At 47.9% G+C, this 14,783-nt stretch overlaps 1 protein-coding gene across 1 annotated transcript; it reads right to left on the reverse strand.

The window, feature by feature from the left end:
• Positions 1 to 208: 208 nt before the first annotated feature.
• On the reverse strand, positions 209 to 14,506 carry LOC140644528 (keratin, type II cytoskeletal cochleal). The gene is made up of 12 exons (XM_072847449.1): positions 14,393 to 14,506; positions 14,047 to 14,198; positions 11,448 to 11,634; positions 9,804 to 10,629; positions 8,803 to 9,011; positions 6,191 to 6,251; positions 5,573 to 5,668; positions 4,619 to 4,783; positions 4,353 to 4,478; positions 2,882 to 3,102; positions 2,324 to 2,358; positions 209 to 1,514 (listed from the first exon to the last, which is right to left on the reverse strand). The coding sequence occupies exons 4-12, from the start codon at positions 10,200 to 10,202 to the stop codon at positions 1,327 to 1,329; spliced, it is 1,500 nt and encodes a 499-aa protein (XP_072703550.1). The 5' UTR covers positions 10,203 to 10,629; positions 11,448 to 11,634; positions 14,047 to 14,198; positions 14,393 to 14,506; the 3' UTR covers positions 209 to 1,326.
• Between the last annotated feature and the right edge of the window lie 277 nt (positions 14,507 to 14,783).

Consider the following 14,783-nt stretch of genomic DNA (forward strand, 5'->3'; position numbering starts at 1 on the left):
GTGCAAAGCAGGTGGGTAAAATTCACCCAGGAATGAAAGGACTGTGCAGGTGGCAAACCCTAAATCCTGACCCTGACCACAGCGTGGCACTGCTCCAGGGGACATAGCTAGGCGCAGGCTCTGGAGACCGGAGGAAGGCGATAACATTGGATGTTTTCCAGAGCTCCTGAGCATCCAGGGCAGCACAGACAAGGAACTCAGCCGGGACTGAAGAAGCACGCAATAGGGAAACTTTATTAATGGCCTCATGACAAGGTCTCAGACCACAAAGGCATAAAACATCAGCCAAAGATACACTGCTAGGACGTGGCTGAGTATGCAATACAATTCAGTGTGCAGTTCCTTTGAGTTATTTATCTAACCATTCTTCCTACTGCAGTAATGACCTAACTATTTTCCCTGGCATGTTTAAGTTGAAGACACATTTTGGCAGGAACAAGTAGTTATTGTAATGATGCATCAACAAAACATGCTTTTTCTCTAGCTACAGTAAAGACACCAGATATCACTAGATACGCTTTGAAATGTAGGGTAGTAAACAGAGACACCTGAGGATGGGGAATGTTATCTCCCATTTTAGTGAGCTACTTATAATTTTAAGCAACTTCATACCCCTTAAGCTTTGGGCTTCTTTTAAGGAAAGGGAATGGGTTGGGGAGCTTGTTTATGAGTTACTTCACCATAAAGAACCTAAAAGTAAATCTGTCTGCATTGCCTTCAATAAGAAATCAGCTTCATTCAGAGGAGAACTGTTGAATTCCATTTCTGAGCCCATTTCCAAAGAAAATAAGGAGAAACCCAAACCAGTTTCACTGTTTTCTTCTTGGTATACTTTAAGAAAACAAACCCAGGCTGAAATCTTAACAAGGGCTGGCATTTTCTGAGGATCCTAAGGAAATAAAGTCTTCCAAATCATATTAAGAGGGAGATAATCTTCTGGTCTCTTTTGCAAAACCACAGGAGAAATGTGGAATAGCTTGCCACTCAAATGATTGCTTTGCCCTTCAAAGGGTGAAATCCAGCTGCGAGCAGGGGGTACCAAGCACACAAGTAACAAAAGCATTATCCTGCCTGCTTCACTGGATAAATTTCACCCTACAGGCTTGAACCTGCTCTCAGTGGAATGGTTCCCACTGAGTTCAACAGTGCAGGATCAAGCCTTAGGTGTGACGTGGCAGGGTCAGGTACTCTGGTATGTCTTATTCCAATTCATTCATCATTGCAGAAATTTTGCAGCCAATTTGTCCTATAAAAGGCAACAAAACTTTTCTTTCTATGGTTTCCCTCCTTCCATGTAATGGGTACCGCTGATCTCTGTTCCTGTAGTTACTTCCTGAAGCTTCTCCTGCTGGACGAGGTTGTGGTGATGATGCAGGATTTGGAGCCACCCCCAGAGGAGAAGCCGAGCGCTCCGCTGCCCATGCCTGCTCCCAGGCTAAGGCCTCCTCCGATTCCTCCTCCCAGAAATCCACTGGAACTGGCATAGCCACCTCCACTGCTGGAGCTGACCACGGCTGCAGCACAGAAAGAAGCAAACAAAACATGAGCGCCAGGGAACTTCAAAGCCAGTTTGGCACCCTCACAAAAAGGGCATTTTTAAATTGCAGCAACCAAATGAAAACTATCTACGATCTCCTGCAAAACACAGGGCCTAGGATACTAACCTCTTGTTACATTTTGGCCCAGAGCATCTATTCTGTGCTAAGCCAGATGCATGTGAGGGTTGAGCAGCCCACCTCCTTCTCCATCACTCAGTCTGGCTCAGGACCCCCAGCAGCGTGGAGAACCCCATATCATAAACACATTCAGCTCATCTCTTGGTGCACCAAAGAGACTGTGGGCATGTGGTTCACCAGCTATCAGTGGCAATTAAGTGGAAGAACAGTAGAGCCACTGGTTTAGAGCTGTAGACAGCGTCTCCGAGACACCAGCATCTGTCCAATGTCCAGGCAAGGTGAGGACACGATGCTGCCCAAGCTAGAAAGACACTCTCTAACGTCACCTTTGCACTAACTTCCAATCCAGGCAATGCCTTTTCTCATTAGTACATCTATCTCCATACAAAAATAGGAGGAAAGAAAGATCACTATTCCCCCAAGTTAAATTTCACACAGATGAGTTAGAGCTGAAGTCTGCCACGAAGCCAACAGCACTACCAAATTCTGTCTCAGGGGGCTCCCATTTAAGAAGGGGGCTAACGGGGTTGCAGAAGCTAAGGCAGGGCACTATGAGGCTCCTGCACGCAGACCCAGCTGGTCACCACCTGCATTTTCTATAGGCATATGGCTCTGTGTAACTATTATAAATTATAAAATCAACTCACAGATGTTGACGTTGCCAACTCCATCACCAGCCAACCTGTTGGAGAAGAAAAACACAAAGGTAAAAAGGAAGAGGACGGGTTAGACTCTGCATTACTCAGTATTCCCCCAGGGCCTCAGCGCTGAGGATGAAGACAATGGCAGTGAGTTATTACTGCTGTTGTAAATAATTCAGACAAGATAAGTGTGCCATCCAGCGCTTTGTTCTGGCCCTACATTTACAAGCTCTGTTATCACCTGGCAGGGGCTGAAAGAGCACAGAAGCTCTGTCCTAATTCCATGAGCCACTTGGAAATTTTCTGCCACAGATCGAACATATGATGGAATACAACTTTTTTCTTCTTTGCATATTTTCACCGAAAGTATCAAATTTTCACTAGAACTTGTCAGTTTGGCTCTTTAGCCAAAGCATTTTCGGGGCCAAAAATCAGTTTAAAAATGCAAGGTTTTCTCTTCTGTATTTCCTTGCAGAAACTGGAATTGGGCCCTCACAATGTCCCCAAGCAAAGGGAACAAATGGCTGGACCCTTCCTCACGTAAAACCCACAGGTTGCACCCACCTGCTCTCCTCGCCCTCCAGCAGCTTCCTGTAGGTTGCAATCTCGATGTCCAGGGCCAGCTTGACGTTCATGAGCTCCTGGTACTCGCGGAGCTGCCGGGCCATGTCCTGCTTCGCCTTCTGCAGAGCTGCCTCCAGCTCCTCCAGCTTTGCCTTGGCATCTTTGACAGCTAACTCGCCACGCTCCTCAGCTTCAGAAATGGCTGCCTCCAGCTTGGCACGCTGCAGGGATGGAGCAGAGTACGTCGGTGGGCATCTCACCTCCTTGGTGGAGGACACTACCGCCCACGGACCTCTGACATCTACTGGCCAGACCATCTCTGTGTATCTGCAGAGCCCTGGAGCCATCTGCTCAACTTAGATTCCTAGAAGTTCACGTCTACACATTTTTTTGGGCACTGGATAGAGATCAGCCTGCAAAGGAAGCTCATCTCATCCCAAAATACGTTCTTCTGAAAGGCAGACCCTATGTCTCTCCACTGGCTACATTTTTGGACGACTTTCTTCAGGTGATCCTCAGCTTCTCAGCCCACCCACACCGCACACAACAGCACAACACTTAGGGTTAATGCAAGCTCAGGTTTTCTCTCCTATTATGCCCCAGAGCTTGTTCAGAGCCAGTTGGTCTCCAGCAAGCTTTGATGTGAGGCAAGCGTGGACTCGAGCAGACCTGCAGTTAACAAACAATGCAGACCTACCCCAAAAGCATCCCTGTGGGGCCACATCAAGCTGGCAGTCTAATGCACCCTCAGCTGTGCCCCCTGCACCTCCAAAAAAGCCCCATGTTTGGCAGAAAGGGCTCACAATAAACACATGTGCTTTATACTCTCATTCATTATTCAAGGGAGCTGCACTGGGTCAGCTCTTTGCTTGTAAGTGTGTGTTGAAGCCTCCCTGCCCTGAAACCAAATAAATACAAATGGATGAATCACAATAGCTTATCTCCAGCTTTGTGCACGCTGCTTATTCATAGCCAGTTTTCAGCCTCGAACATGGTCTGACCCACTCACTGGTCTGGCTTTCACCAGCCGTTTGATAAAGTGATAACGGCCCCCGGAAAAAGCAAACAGAAGTTGCATACAGCTGAAAAATTCTTTTTTATGTGCTCAAACATGGTGTTCCTTTCTGCAAAAAGGGAGCGGACAAAAATCCCAGAAGCAAGAGGGTACAGGGAATGTGTGTGGCTGGGAGGCCACACGCAGCCTTGCCCTTTGGAAACATCTCTGCATCACTCCCCTTCTGTCCTCCCAGATCGCTGGCGGACTTGTTCTCACCTATAGTTCAGCTGCCTCTCAGCGTTACATTGCTCACAACACAGTTTCTCCCTCCAGCAGAACTGACATCTTTTGAGGTGAGCGTTGCAGCCACCCCCAAACTGCTTCTACAGATGTTGTGTTACACCCAGATCCCTGGCATGCTTGTTGCTGCTAAATCCACTGCTCTGCAGCAGGAGAACAAGGGCAGCTCCTCACCTGGGCCTTCGCATTTTCGATTTCACCCTGCAGCCTCTGGATCATGCGGTTTATCTCCGAGATCTCATTCTTCGTGTTGCGCAGGTCATCTCCGTGTTTCCCAGCAGTGACCTGCAGTGCTTCGTACTGTGACATAAAACAGTATAAGAGAAAAGGATGGAGTCAGGCTGGCAGTCAATTAGCCAGCTAAATCTCTCCCGCTCATGACGCACAGGATACATGTACTAACAGAAGCTGTAACTGCCTTTATCTCTCCCTTAACTCACCTTGCTTTGGTACCAGGACTCGGCCTCCGCCCGGCTCCTGTTGGCAATCTCCTCATACTGTGCTTTGACCTCTGCGATGATGCTGTCCAGGTCCAGGTTGCGACTGTTATCCATAGACAGCACCACAGAGGTGTCAGAGATCTGGGCCTGCAGCTCATGAAGTTCCTGCCAGTTGCATTAAAAACAATACTATTAATCACTGACTTTTAAGGGCCTCTCTTTTGGAAGCCAATTAAAGAGAGAATCTGAGAAGAAAAGGGAAAGGGAGGCAGATAAGAATTCAATCAAAGCATTCATTAATTAGAAGGAAACCAACTGAATCACATCGACCTTTGCAAAGCACAAAGTAATAAACAACAGCAGAAGTGGAGCTACTTCTTATCACCCACATTTTGACAGCAAGGTTAGTTTACCCCACTGCTGAGATAAGAAGCCAGCATGAAATGCTAGTCTAAGAAGCTTGAGCATCAGCTTCACAACAAAGGGAGGGCCAAATTCCACCACATCACCCAAGGATGCAACGTGTCCAGTTCAATCAAACTCTTATCTTGCAAATAATGGGTAAGATAAAGGTGTCTGGGACAAGGAGCTTTCCTTTCTTTCTCTCACACAGCACAGACACACACAAGCACACACCACCCCTACAGCACTGGCTATAATACACTGGTTTTCCTTGTTTTCACACTAACAGCATCAAAAAAATAATGTGTGTCCTGGCTATGTTTGCAATAAATCCATCTCACATCCCAGATAGGGAGAAATCACTGTGACAATTCACAGGATGTGCGCTTTACTTGCAGGCTTATTTCTGCTTATGCAAGGGAAGACTCCATGTCTCTATCACCTTTCTCGTCTCTGGAAACAGCACGTTAATTTTCTCAGTCACCATTCACTCTTCTTCACTTACTGGTGGTGCTACACTGCAGCAGCCACAAGAAGCAGAAAAGACCTTACCGCTTCATAGAGAGACCTCAGGAAGTTAATCTCATCCGTCAGCGCATCCACCTTGGCCTCCAGCTCCACTTTGTTCATGTAGGCAGCATCCACATCCTAAAATAGAGCGATAATCCATCGAGATTGCCATAGCTTTGATGACTAAGTCCACCCAGCCTTTGATAGCTTCAAAAGCAGCCATGAGCCCATCAAGTTCCCCAAGCTGTCTGCTCTCCATGTCCATCTGCCCACCCTCCCTGCCCACCCACCACGTCCTAAAAATTATCTACCAGTGTACTAAATCTTGCTGGTGTGCAGATCCCATATGTTCTGTAGGGTTCCCTGGACCTGTGTTTGCAAGTCCACTGTCAGCTTGGACAGTCAGGGGAGGCCTTAGGAAACATCCCAAAGAAAGATATAGCCATAATCTACAATATCCATAGCATCTGGCACTCCTTCCCAGCTTCCTATAGAGACTTCAGTGCCTACACTGAGGTAGCCTTTAGCCAGAAAAGAGAGCTGTAATTCTTCACCTGCAGGTCTCTAGGCACAGCTGTGGCAAAGAGAGTGTAAGGGCAAAAGGTGGAGAAGGGCTGCAAACACATATAATCAGTCCCAGCTAATATCCATGGCACGCACCTTCTTGAGCACCACAAACTCATTCTCTGCTGCTGTGCGCTTGTTGATTTCGTCTTCATATCTGCCAGAGAAAGGGGATTGGTGTGAAGTTAGAGCCAGTGAAGAGTTACCCCGATTGCTTTCTCTCGCCCTCCCTTTCTCTGTTTGTGAACCACCTTGGCAAAGCCTATGACTTCCCCAAGCCAGCCAGCCACAGGCAGAGGTTGCTGTACCGCTGCAGCATGTGTATTATTTGTACAAGAGGTACCGGCTGTATGCCACAGTTCCAGGGTACTGTTTGGATGAGCTGATGCCTGAAAGCTATTCTGGTCCGCACTGCTATCACCACTAACCCGGAAAGCATTTCTCATCTGTGCTTTCCCACATTCATCAAAATTCACTGCACTTAAGAAGATTTCTGCTCCTTATCCTCAGTCATGGACAGCTGCGGGATGGCAGTCTATGTCCTGAGGCTCTCAGCTTTTTCACTTGCCCCTTGAGAGAGCAAATACAAATGCAGAAGAGATGCAAGCAGATTCAACAAATTCCTCTATGCTGATCAAAGCACCTGCTAATGCTGCTTTCACTGTGCATTTCCTTATTATGGACATTTGAGAACATTTTGCAGGTATCAATCATATGCCACTGTCCTGGTAAGAGCTGAGTGCAATTATTCTCATTCTGCACAAAGTGGCTATGCTTCAAAGGCACCCAAACTTCCAATACTGGCTATATCCCTTCCTCAGGTGTTCACCTTGAGATGTAATGAGCTAGATCCTCAGCAGATAAAAATCATGCTCCATTGACTTTATGGGAGTTCACCGATTTGTACCACTTGCAAGCCCAGATTTTAGAGCCTGCCTTACACTATTCTACATAAGCCAACCTGCTGAAAAAAACAGCAAGAATCGGCTATATGAATCCTGAAAGTCATCCAAGGAACAGAGCAGGAACCACCTTCTCTGGCTGTTTTGGAATTGCTGTTGTCAAAAGTTAGAACACTGCCCTGTTTATTTACACAGTGCCTGCATGGCTAGCACTGTAATTTGCCTTCCAAAGCATGAGCTACTTCACTTTCAACAGCCTTCGTGTACCTTCCCTTCTGCTCTGCACTGAAAGCTTAGCCATCCACACTGGCATAAATGGACGTTGTCCCTTTCCACGTCAAGGAACTGCATCCATTGTTATTGCAGAATAACGTATGCCCTGGAAATCACATGATCGTGCTGCATACACATAGCCTGCAGCGCAGAATGGATAATCAGAGATAGGTTAAAAGATTGAATTATTCTAGAACCGTTTGTCAAATTCCTCATTTCCTGGGGGAAGCTCCACCAAGCTGGTCAACGAACAGACAAATCATTCCATATTCTCCATTAACTCCCGAGGCACCTTGGGAAGCCCAGCGCACTATCACACCTTGGCATGCTCTGCACCAAGCCATGTGGACAGCGCGGACACAGTCTGCTCCTACCCTTGCTCGCTCTGAACCACACCCTTAGTCAATGCAGTTACTGAATAAAGGATTGAATCTCATCCCCTGGAGTCTTGTGCACATAAATCTTCTTTCCTACCCCAGATGTAAGCTGAGAATTACTGTGTAAATTAGACATATGAAAAAGAGGCAACATAAAGAGTTAGTCATGTTTTAGGTATGCTACTTAGAAGATGAGATTTTCTTCATATAAATGGGGAGAAGCAGGTTCTGAACTCCAGTTACTACATCCTCACTCCCTCTGCTGCAGTAATATCTTAGGCTCCTAATTCCTGCTTCCCTTCTCTTAGCACATATAGGGTTTGGTTTTACATGGACCTGTAAGCTGGAGGAATAAATACGCACCTGTGCACCTTGCATTCATGGGACATGCAACTAAAATTAGGGCTATAATTCCTCTAGGCGCAAACCAGCTCCCTGCTGCTGCCTTGCAGAGATGCAAAGTACAACTGTGGATGAGCACAGAGTAGAAATAACTGAGCAGGGTTGGGGGAAACATCATTACCATGCAGGTCCTTGGGACCCACTGGCTATTGACTTTCCCTAAACACACCCTGGGGATTATCAGATCTGTTTGTTTCCAGTTCCTGCTTGATCCAGTTTGCCAGCTCTTTTCTTTCTTTCCTTTCTTTCTTTTTTTTTTTTTTTTTTAATTAAAGGCATTCCCCTGTACAGCTGGGTTGGGCACAGGCTGGGACAAAGGCTACTTTCTTCATGGGACTCCTCCCAAGCAACACGATTTGGACTGAAAAGGCACTTAAAAATTGCAGGTCACCTGCTCTATTACCTACCCACACAACAAGCAGCAGCTCACCCACTGCCTGCCAACCTGCTGAGGTCCCAAGGGGTTCCTACAGATGTGAACGGGCACGTCCAACCAAAGTACAAAGCCACCCCTGAGGAGGCCCCAAAGCAAAGCCAAGAGGATGGAGCCACTGAAGACCATGTGGGAACAAGGTGCCAGGAACAACGAGCGATCCAGGCAAGAAGAATCCAGGCAGCTTCCCTGGACTAGACACCTAACTCATGGCTGGAAAAAAATCTCCCTCCCTAGCAGAAAAGCTGGGCACATCTCTGCCAATCTACTGACCAACCTGCCAGCTCAACTACACCGTTAGATGGGAAGATTATACATTACTTGGTCTTGAAATCCTCAACAAGATCCTGCATGTTCTTCAGTTCGCCCTCCAAACGCCCTTTGTCATTCAACAACCCATCCAGCTGACGTCGCAGGTTGTTGATGTACGTCTCAAACATGGGAGCGATGTTACTCCGGGCAGTCTTCTGGTCCTGGAGGAGGCTCCATTTGGTCTCCAGAATTTTGTTTTGCTGCTCCAGGAACCGGACCTGGAAAGCAACCAAAGGGTCATTTGTGAAAGTGGGAGGAAGGGGGGGCTGACACTACAGAGTTTGGATCTGGGGGGAAGGACAGGCTTTGGATGGTATCTGAAGAATGTATATTGCTCATAGGAAGCACCTAAACTCTGGAGGGTGATAAAGACCAGGAGGGAGCACTGCTACTCTGGGGCTTGGCTTATGACTTTAAAGCTTTGTATGAATTCAAGCTAAGCAGATTCTGCTTGCCTGACACTTAACAGAAGCCATCCACAGACCTCAAAGTCAGACAATTACTCAAACACGAGGTCTGGATTCCTTGCATTTTGAGGATGCCAGAGCTGAAGTTTACACAGGACATAGGATCAATTAGTGCAAGACAGTAAAGCAACAGAGGTACAGGGCAGTGCAAACAAACCCAGCAAGCTCTGACTTACGTCACGACCTGTTCTACTGGGACGATTCCTCTCCAAGAGGCCCCCTCCTCCCTGAATTTGGTGGTGGTGTGCTTGGGCGCAGATTTGATCTTTAAAGCCTGCACCCACGTTATGGGCAACACCAGCTAAATAAAGGGGGTACAAAGCGGGCCTAAGCAGGGCAAAACCCTTTACTGACAGCAATGCAAGCAGGGCTTTAATAAGAGTTATTGGATTGCAGTAGGCAAATCACACCATGCTGTTGAGGACCTGATCCTGAGCCCATTTGTGAATCCGCCACCGGGTTAAGCGAGCTTTGGGTCAGACCTGCTTTTAAGCAGTGTCCGCAGAGCTATCAACCGATATCTATCGACTTCCAACACCTCACCTTGTCAATGAAGGAGGCGAATCTGTTGTTGAGTGTCTTGATTTGCTCCTTCTCCTCCTTGCGCACCCGCTGGATACTGGGGTCAATCTCTAGATTCAGGGGCGTCAGGAGGCTCTGGTTGATGGTGACCTCCTGAATGCCCCCAGGGCTGAGCGCCCCACTGAATCCCATGCCTCCATAGCCGTATCCAGAGCGAACGCTGTAGGAGCTGCTACCTCCAAGGGAGATCCGCTTGTTGGTGGAGCCAAGATTGTAGAGGCTAGAGCTGCCAAAGCCACCTGCCCTGCCTAAGCCGGCACCCCCTCCTAGTCCACGGGTCGAGGAGACGGTGCTGACCCGCACTTGGCTGATCCCTGGGATGGCTGCAGAGCGAGAGCTGAAACTCACAGACCGGGACATGACTGCTCCGAAGGTGTTTTCAGTATCCCCCAAACCTTCAAAAGCTCAGGGAAGCTGTGCTGGAGACCAGGGAAGTGAGCAAATTCTCCTGATTGCTTCTCCTTTTATCCGTTAGAAAAGCTGGGCTTGGCCCAAGGGCAAAAGAGGGATCATTTTACTGCCTCGGGGAGCTGGGTGCGCCTGGCTGCCTTCCCACCCTCCGCCAACCTGCTGAATTCGAGCAGGCGAGAAGGGAAGGGCCAGGACACACCTGGCGCCGTGTCCCCACACTCAGACCTGGCTTTGTTCTGCACCTCCCTTTGCCTCTGCCACATGTGCAGCCGAGGGACGTGAAGCACGGGCTCTTCTGGGCTCCCTTGGCAGAGAGTTGTAACAGGACAGGTCCAATCCCCATTTCCTCAAGGCTTCTCCATTCCTCTCCACTTGCCTAAATGGATGTTGAAATGAGAAGGGGGGAATACGCATTGATTTTTAACTCTGTTGCAGAGCAGGTAGCTCCCCTGTGCAACAGCAGAAAGGAGATAAGGGGCCTCAGCTTAGCGCCAGGTCTAGTTTAGTTTAATATAAACCAAAGCCAGCTGCAGCCTTGGACACGCACATTGTACTCTGCCAGCAGCGCCCAGTGAACCTGCGCCATGCAGGAGCATCAGAAGGAAGAGAGATGCTGCAGCTACTCCTGGACACAATGGTTTTGCCTTCGCTCTCCTGTTCGTGCTAAAATAAAGGTGCTTTAGGTGGGCTGCACCCTGCACATGGAAATACCCAACGTGCCAGTCCGCACTCAAAAAGAGACAGGACAGGTTTCTGCTTAAATTTCTGGGCTCCTATGCAGAAGAGGCAGAGACAAAAGTTAGTTTTATGGGCTGTCTGCATTTTCAAATAGCCTTGAAGGGACAGATCTCTTTACTATCTGGTCGTAAATCCTCCATGAGATTTCAAAGTCTGGCCTAAACGTGTCACCCTTCAGCTCTTCCCCTCATCAGGACAGCAAGATAACGCTGGCTACATATTCTGACCACAGCCTATTAAAAACATGTACTTCCTTCTCTGCAGGAAGAATACAAGTTGGCTGGAGATCCCAGCTACTAAAAGGAAATTATCTTTTTGAAGGAGGGAAAGGGGGAGATCGAGCCAGACAGACACACGAGGCAAGATTCCTCCTTGCCCTGCAAGATGGCTCAGCTTCCACCAGCAAAAAAAAAAAACCAACCCATTGAGTATAAAGTAAACTCGCATGTTACGCACATCCAGTTATACTTGACCTGATGGCTGATGTAGACAGGCTAAGGTTCATTTCATCCGTACGTAGCTAGCAACAAGGCAGCAGCCTCCAGCTGCTTTACATAGCTCCAGGTCCTTCTGAGTTTAGAGACAGAGACAGGCCACGCTCTTGCAACTCCTCTGGGTTGCCGTGAGAAGACAGGGATTGAATCTGAAAGTGTGATTTAGAGTCCTACAGTCAGGCAAGAATAACTCTCACCAAAGTAAGCCCCGGCTGCTGGATTTTATCAGGTTGCATTCCAGCCTCAACTCCTTTATATCAGCAGACAGGGATTTTTTGTACAACGCGACACACAAACCAGAAAGCAATCCAGCCAGGTAAAATACTGCTGTCAAACCATCATAAAAGCAAAACTGATCTCAGCAGCCCCAGCAGTAAGAGAACCGAACTGGTTTGCACTATCAAGGGCCAGATCAATCAAAAGCCGTTTTCTAATCTTAATTACTGCCATACAGCACCACTGATTTTAGGTAAGAATGAGCCTGTCTTCCATTCAAAGTTCAAGCTTTCTTTTCTGTACGATTAGCAAGCCAGCCAATGCAGGAGAGACTCAGGAAAGCCTCATTTATCTTGCTGCTATATGCTCCCCAGCTCCCAGTGCTGCAGCTAGCCAGTTTAGATCCCCTGCGCTTATCACAACCCATCCTGCAAGCAAATGTTCCCCATTTAAATCTGGTTTCAAGTAAGTTTAAGTCAGAGCAGGATCCGGCAACCCACAGATGTCACAAACAGAGTTTGCTTGTGTTGTTGGGATGCCATGGTAACACTGCATAGTTTCACAACCACACGGACTAGGAAATACTTCCAAGCCCATGCAAATGACCCCCAGGGATTCAGGTTTGGTAGCACAGAAGACACTGTATTGACTGGTTAAACACCCTCTTGGGGAAGTGAATGCTTTGACATTGCGACTGCTGTGCTTGGTGTCACAACAAGCCAGCCCAGTCCCTGCACACACGGGAACAGTCCACCGCTGTGCACTGACACTCACAAAGCCGACAAAAGAGTCACAAGTGATAAATCCCTCCTTAAACCCTTTAGTAAACATAGCAGGCTCTCAATTCCAGCCCAGAAAGTGTGTGTGTGGGGGAGGGAATCAAATATCATTACAACCTAATGGAAGAGGACTAAATCTTTGCAGGCGAGCAAAATTGTGTGTTAATATGTTATTATGCTGATCAATGTCAGCCTGTTGTTTCCACATCTTCTGTCGATATCCCACAGGCTATCTCTTGCTGTGTGTTTAGATTGCAGTGTTTGCATTGAAAGCTTTCTGGAGCAGGGAGTGCCCTTAGGTTTTGTGTTTGCACAGTGCAGTCCTAGTTTGTGATTACTGCTCCAAAGTGCTTCGGCACTGAGTCATAAATTAATTCGCATCCTAACGACAAGCAGTGTTTTGGCGGTCGCATGACTGAGGTATTGCAAGAGCACAATGGGGCTGTCAGAATGACACTGTCAAGCTCTTATTCTTGCTAATAACACCCAAAAGCAACGCCGCGGCACTTGCACCCAACGCCTGCAGCCATAAAACTGCCGTGCTGAAGATTCCCCCCATGCTGCAATCACAGCTCCCCCTTTTAGGATCTAAGTAGCCTCATTAATAAAAATTTCCAGCTCATCAATAATTCCTGCGAATATAGACAGATTGCTCCAGAGGGAACTTGTTCTCTTATTGTCCCAAACACAGGCACCGTATGTCAACAATCTGATGCACAAATGCACCATGTTAGCATGAGATGGCTATCTATCATGAAGTTTTATTGATTTGTTTAGTCCTAATTCCTGTGTCACTCAGGCTATAAAGCTCAATATTATGACGCAGCTCTTCAGCCTAGTATCTCAATGACAGGAAAGCGGCTTTTCCAGAAAGGCGACGGCTGGCTGATTTGAAGGATTCATTTGTTCCAAAGGTTGGTACCTCGGTACAGTTCATTGCCTTGCAATAGGAACCCTCTTGCTATAACTCAGGGCCTTACTTCCAATTTGAAGCTGTTTAATTGGTGTCTTTAGTTTCCTGCCACTGCCCACTTCCAAAGCACTTAAATGGCTCCCTTGAACCTGGTATGATTCTCCTATTAATGTGAAGTCACCACCCTCTTAGTCTTACATTGGATAAACTGAATGGGCTGAAATCCTCACATCTTTCATAAACAAGCGGCTTTTCTGAGGACTTGAAATCACTTCCGTGGCCTCTCTCTGCTCCAGTGCCCTTGGCACATGCATCGGTATTGTTTGCGCTGCAACTTCATGCAGCTTTACACATGGAAACCGCATTTTGCTCTCCACTCTTACAGCCCGGCAGCTGTAACAGCCTCAGGTCTCAATCAGTGCTAGCGGCTGGGATGATGGGTCTCAACTAAACTACACCGTGTCTTCCAGCCATACCCCTCCTTTTTGCCACAAAGCAGAACAACCTTAGTATTAAGGGGGGCGTCACCAGGACCAGTAGGAATAGCTGGACGCAGCTTGCCCAGGGTAAGAGCCAGCTTCTATAGGCCAGAGCCAGCTTCGCATTAACAAGGCTTCCGGCAAGCTCCCGTCCCTCCAGGAGCTGCATCTCACCTTTCCTCCTCCCTCTGCCCGCTCCACTGACGCTGGGAAGCTCTCGGCTCGGCTCCTTGCTGCCTGGGTACTCCTGGGAAGCTGCCTGCTGTGTAATCCACCACTGAGAAACACCTCCTCAAGCTCAGAATTGGCCACGCTTGTTCCGTCAGCTGAAATCCAAAAAGAGCATCAGTCTAAACCCCAAGGTGTTTAGATAACAGCACAAAACCACTCGCCAGCACCTCCAGGAACAACTTGGACCCCAAAGGAGTTGCTGCAGCTGGAATCTCCCCCCCTCCAACGTTTTCCAGCTGCTCAGCACAGCAATGCAGCTCCCCTGCCCCACGGATTGAGCCCCACATGCCTCCTGTCTTGTTTGCAGAAGGAGCGTTTACACCCCGCGTGGCAGCTGCAGCAATGGGAACCTCTGCACGTTGCCATGAGCTCCTGGACAAACAAGCAAACCCAGCCCACGCAGATGGGCTGTAGGGATCCTTCCCGGGGACACAGCGCGTGGCGGGGCACCAGCTCATCAGAAAAGCTCTCTGTGCCTGACGCATGGTGGAGGCATTCAAGCTATGGATTTTCCCCCCTTGCAGCCTATTTTACATGCACCTAAAGCTGTTTTCTTTCCCCTCTCCCCCAAATTACAAGATCCTATGATTACAAGAAATCATGAAGGAATAACTATAAATATAGTTATAATTATGTATAATCATAATTACATGGATAATTTCTACATGAAAGTTGAGAGT

The sequence above is a fragment of the Ciconia boyciana genome, chromosome 27, assembly GCF_034638445.1.
Source record: "Ciconia boyciana chromosome 27, ASM3463844v1, whole genome shotgun sequence".
In the NCBI taxonomy this organism is placed as follows: Eukaryota; Metazoa; Chordata; class Aves; order Ciconiiformes; family Ciconiidae; genus Ciconia; species Ciconia boyciana.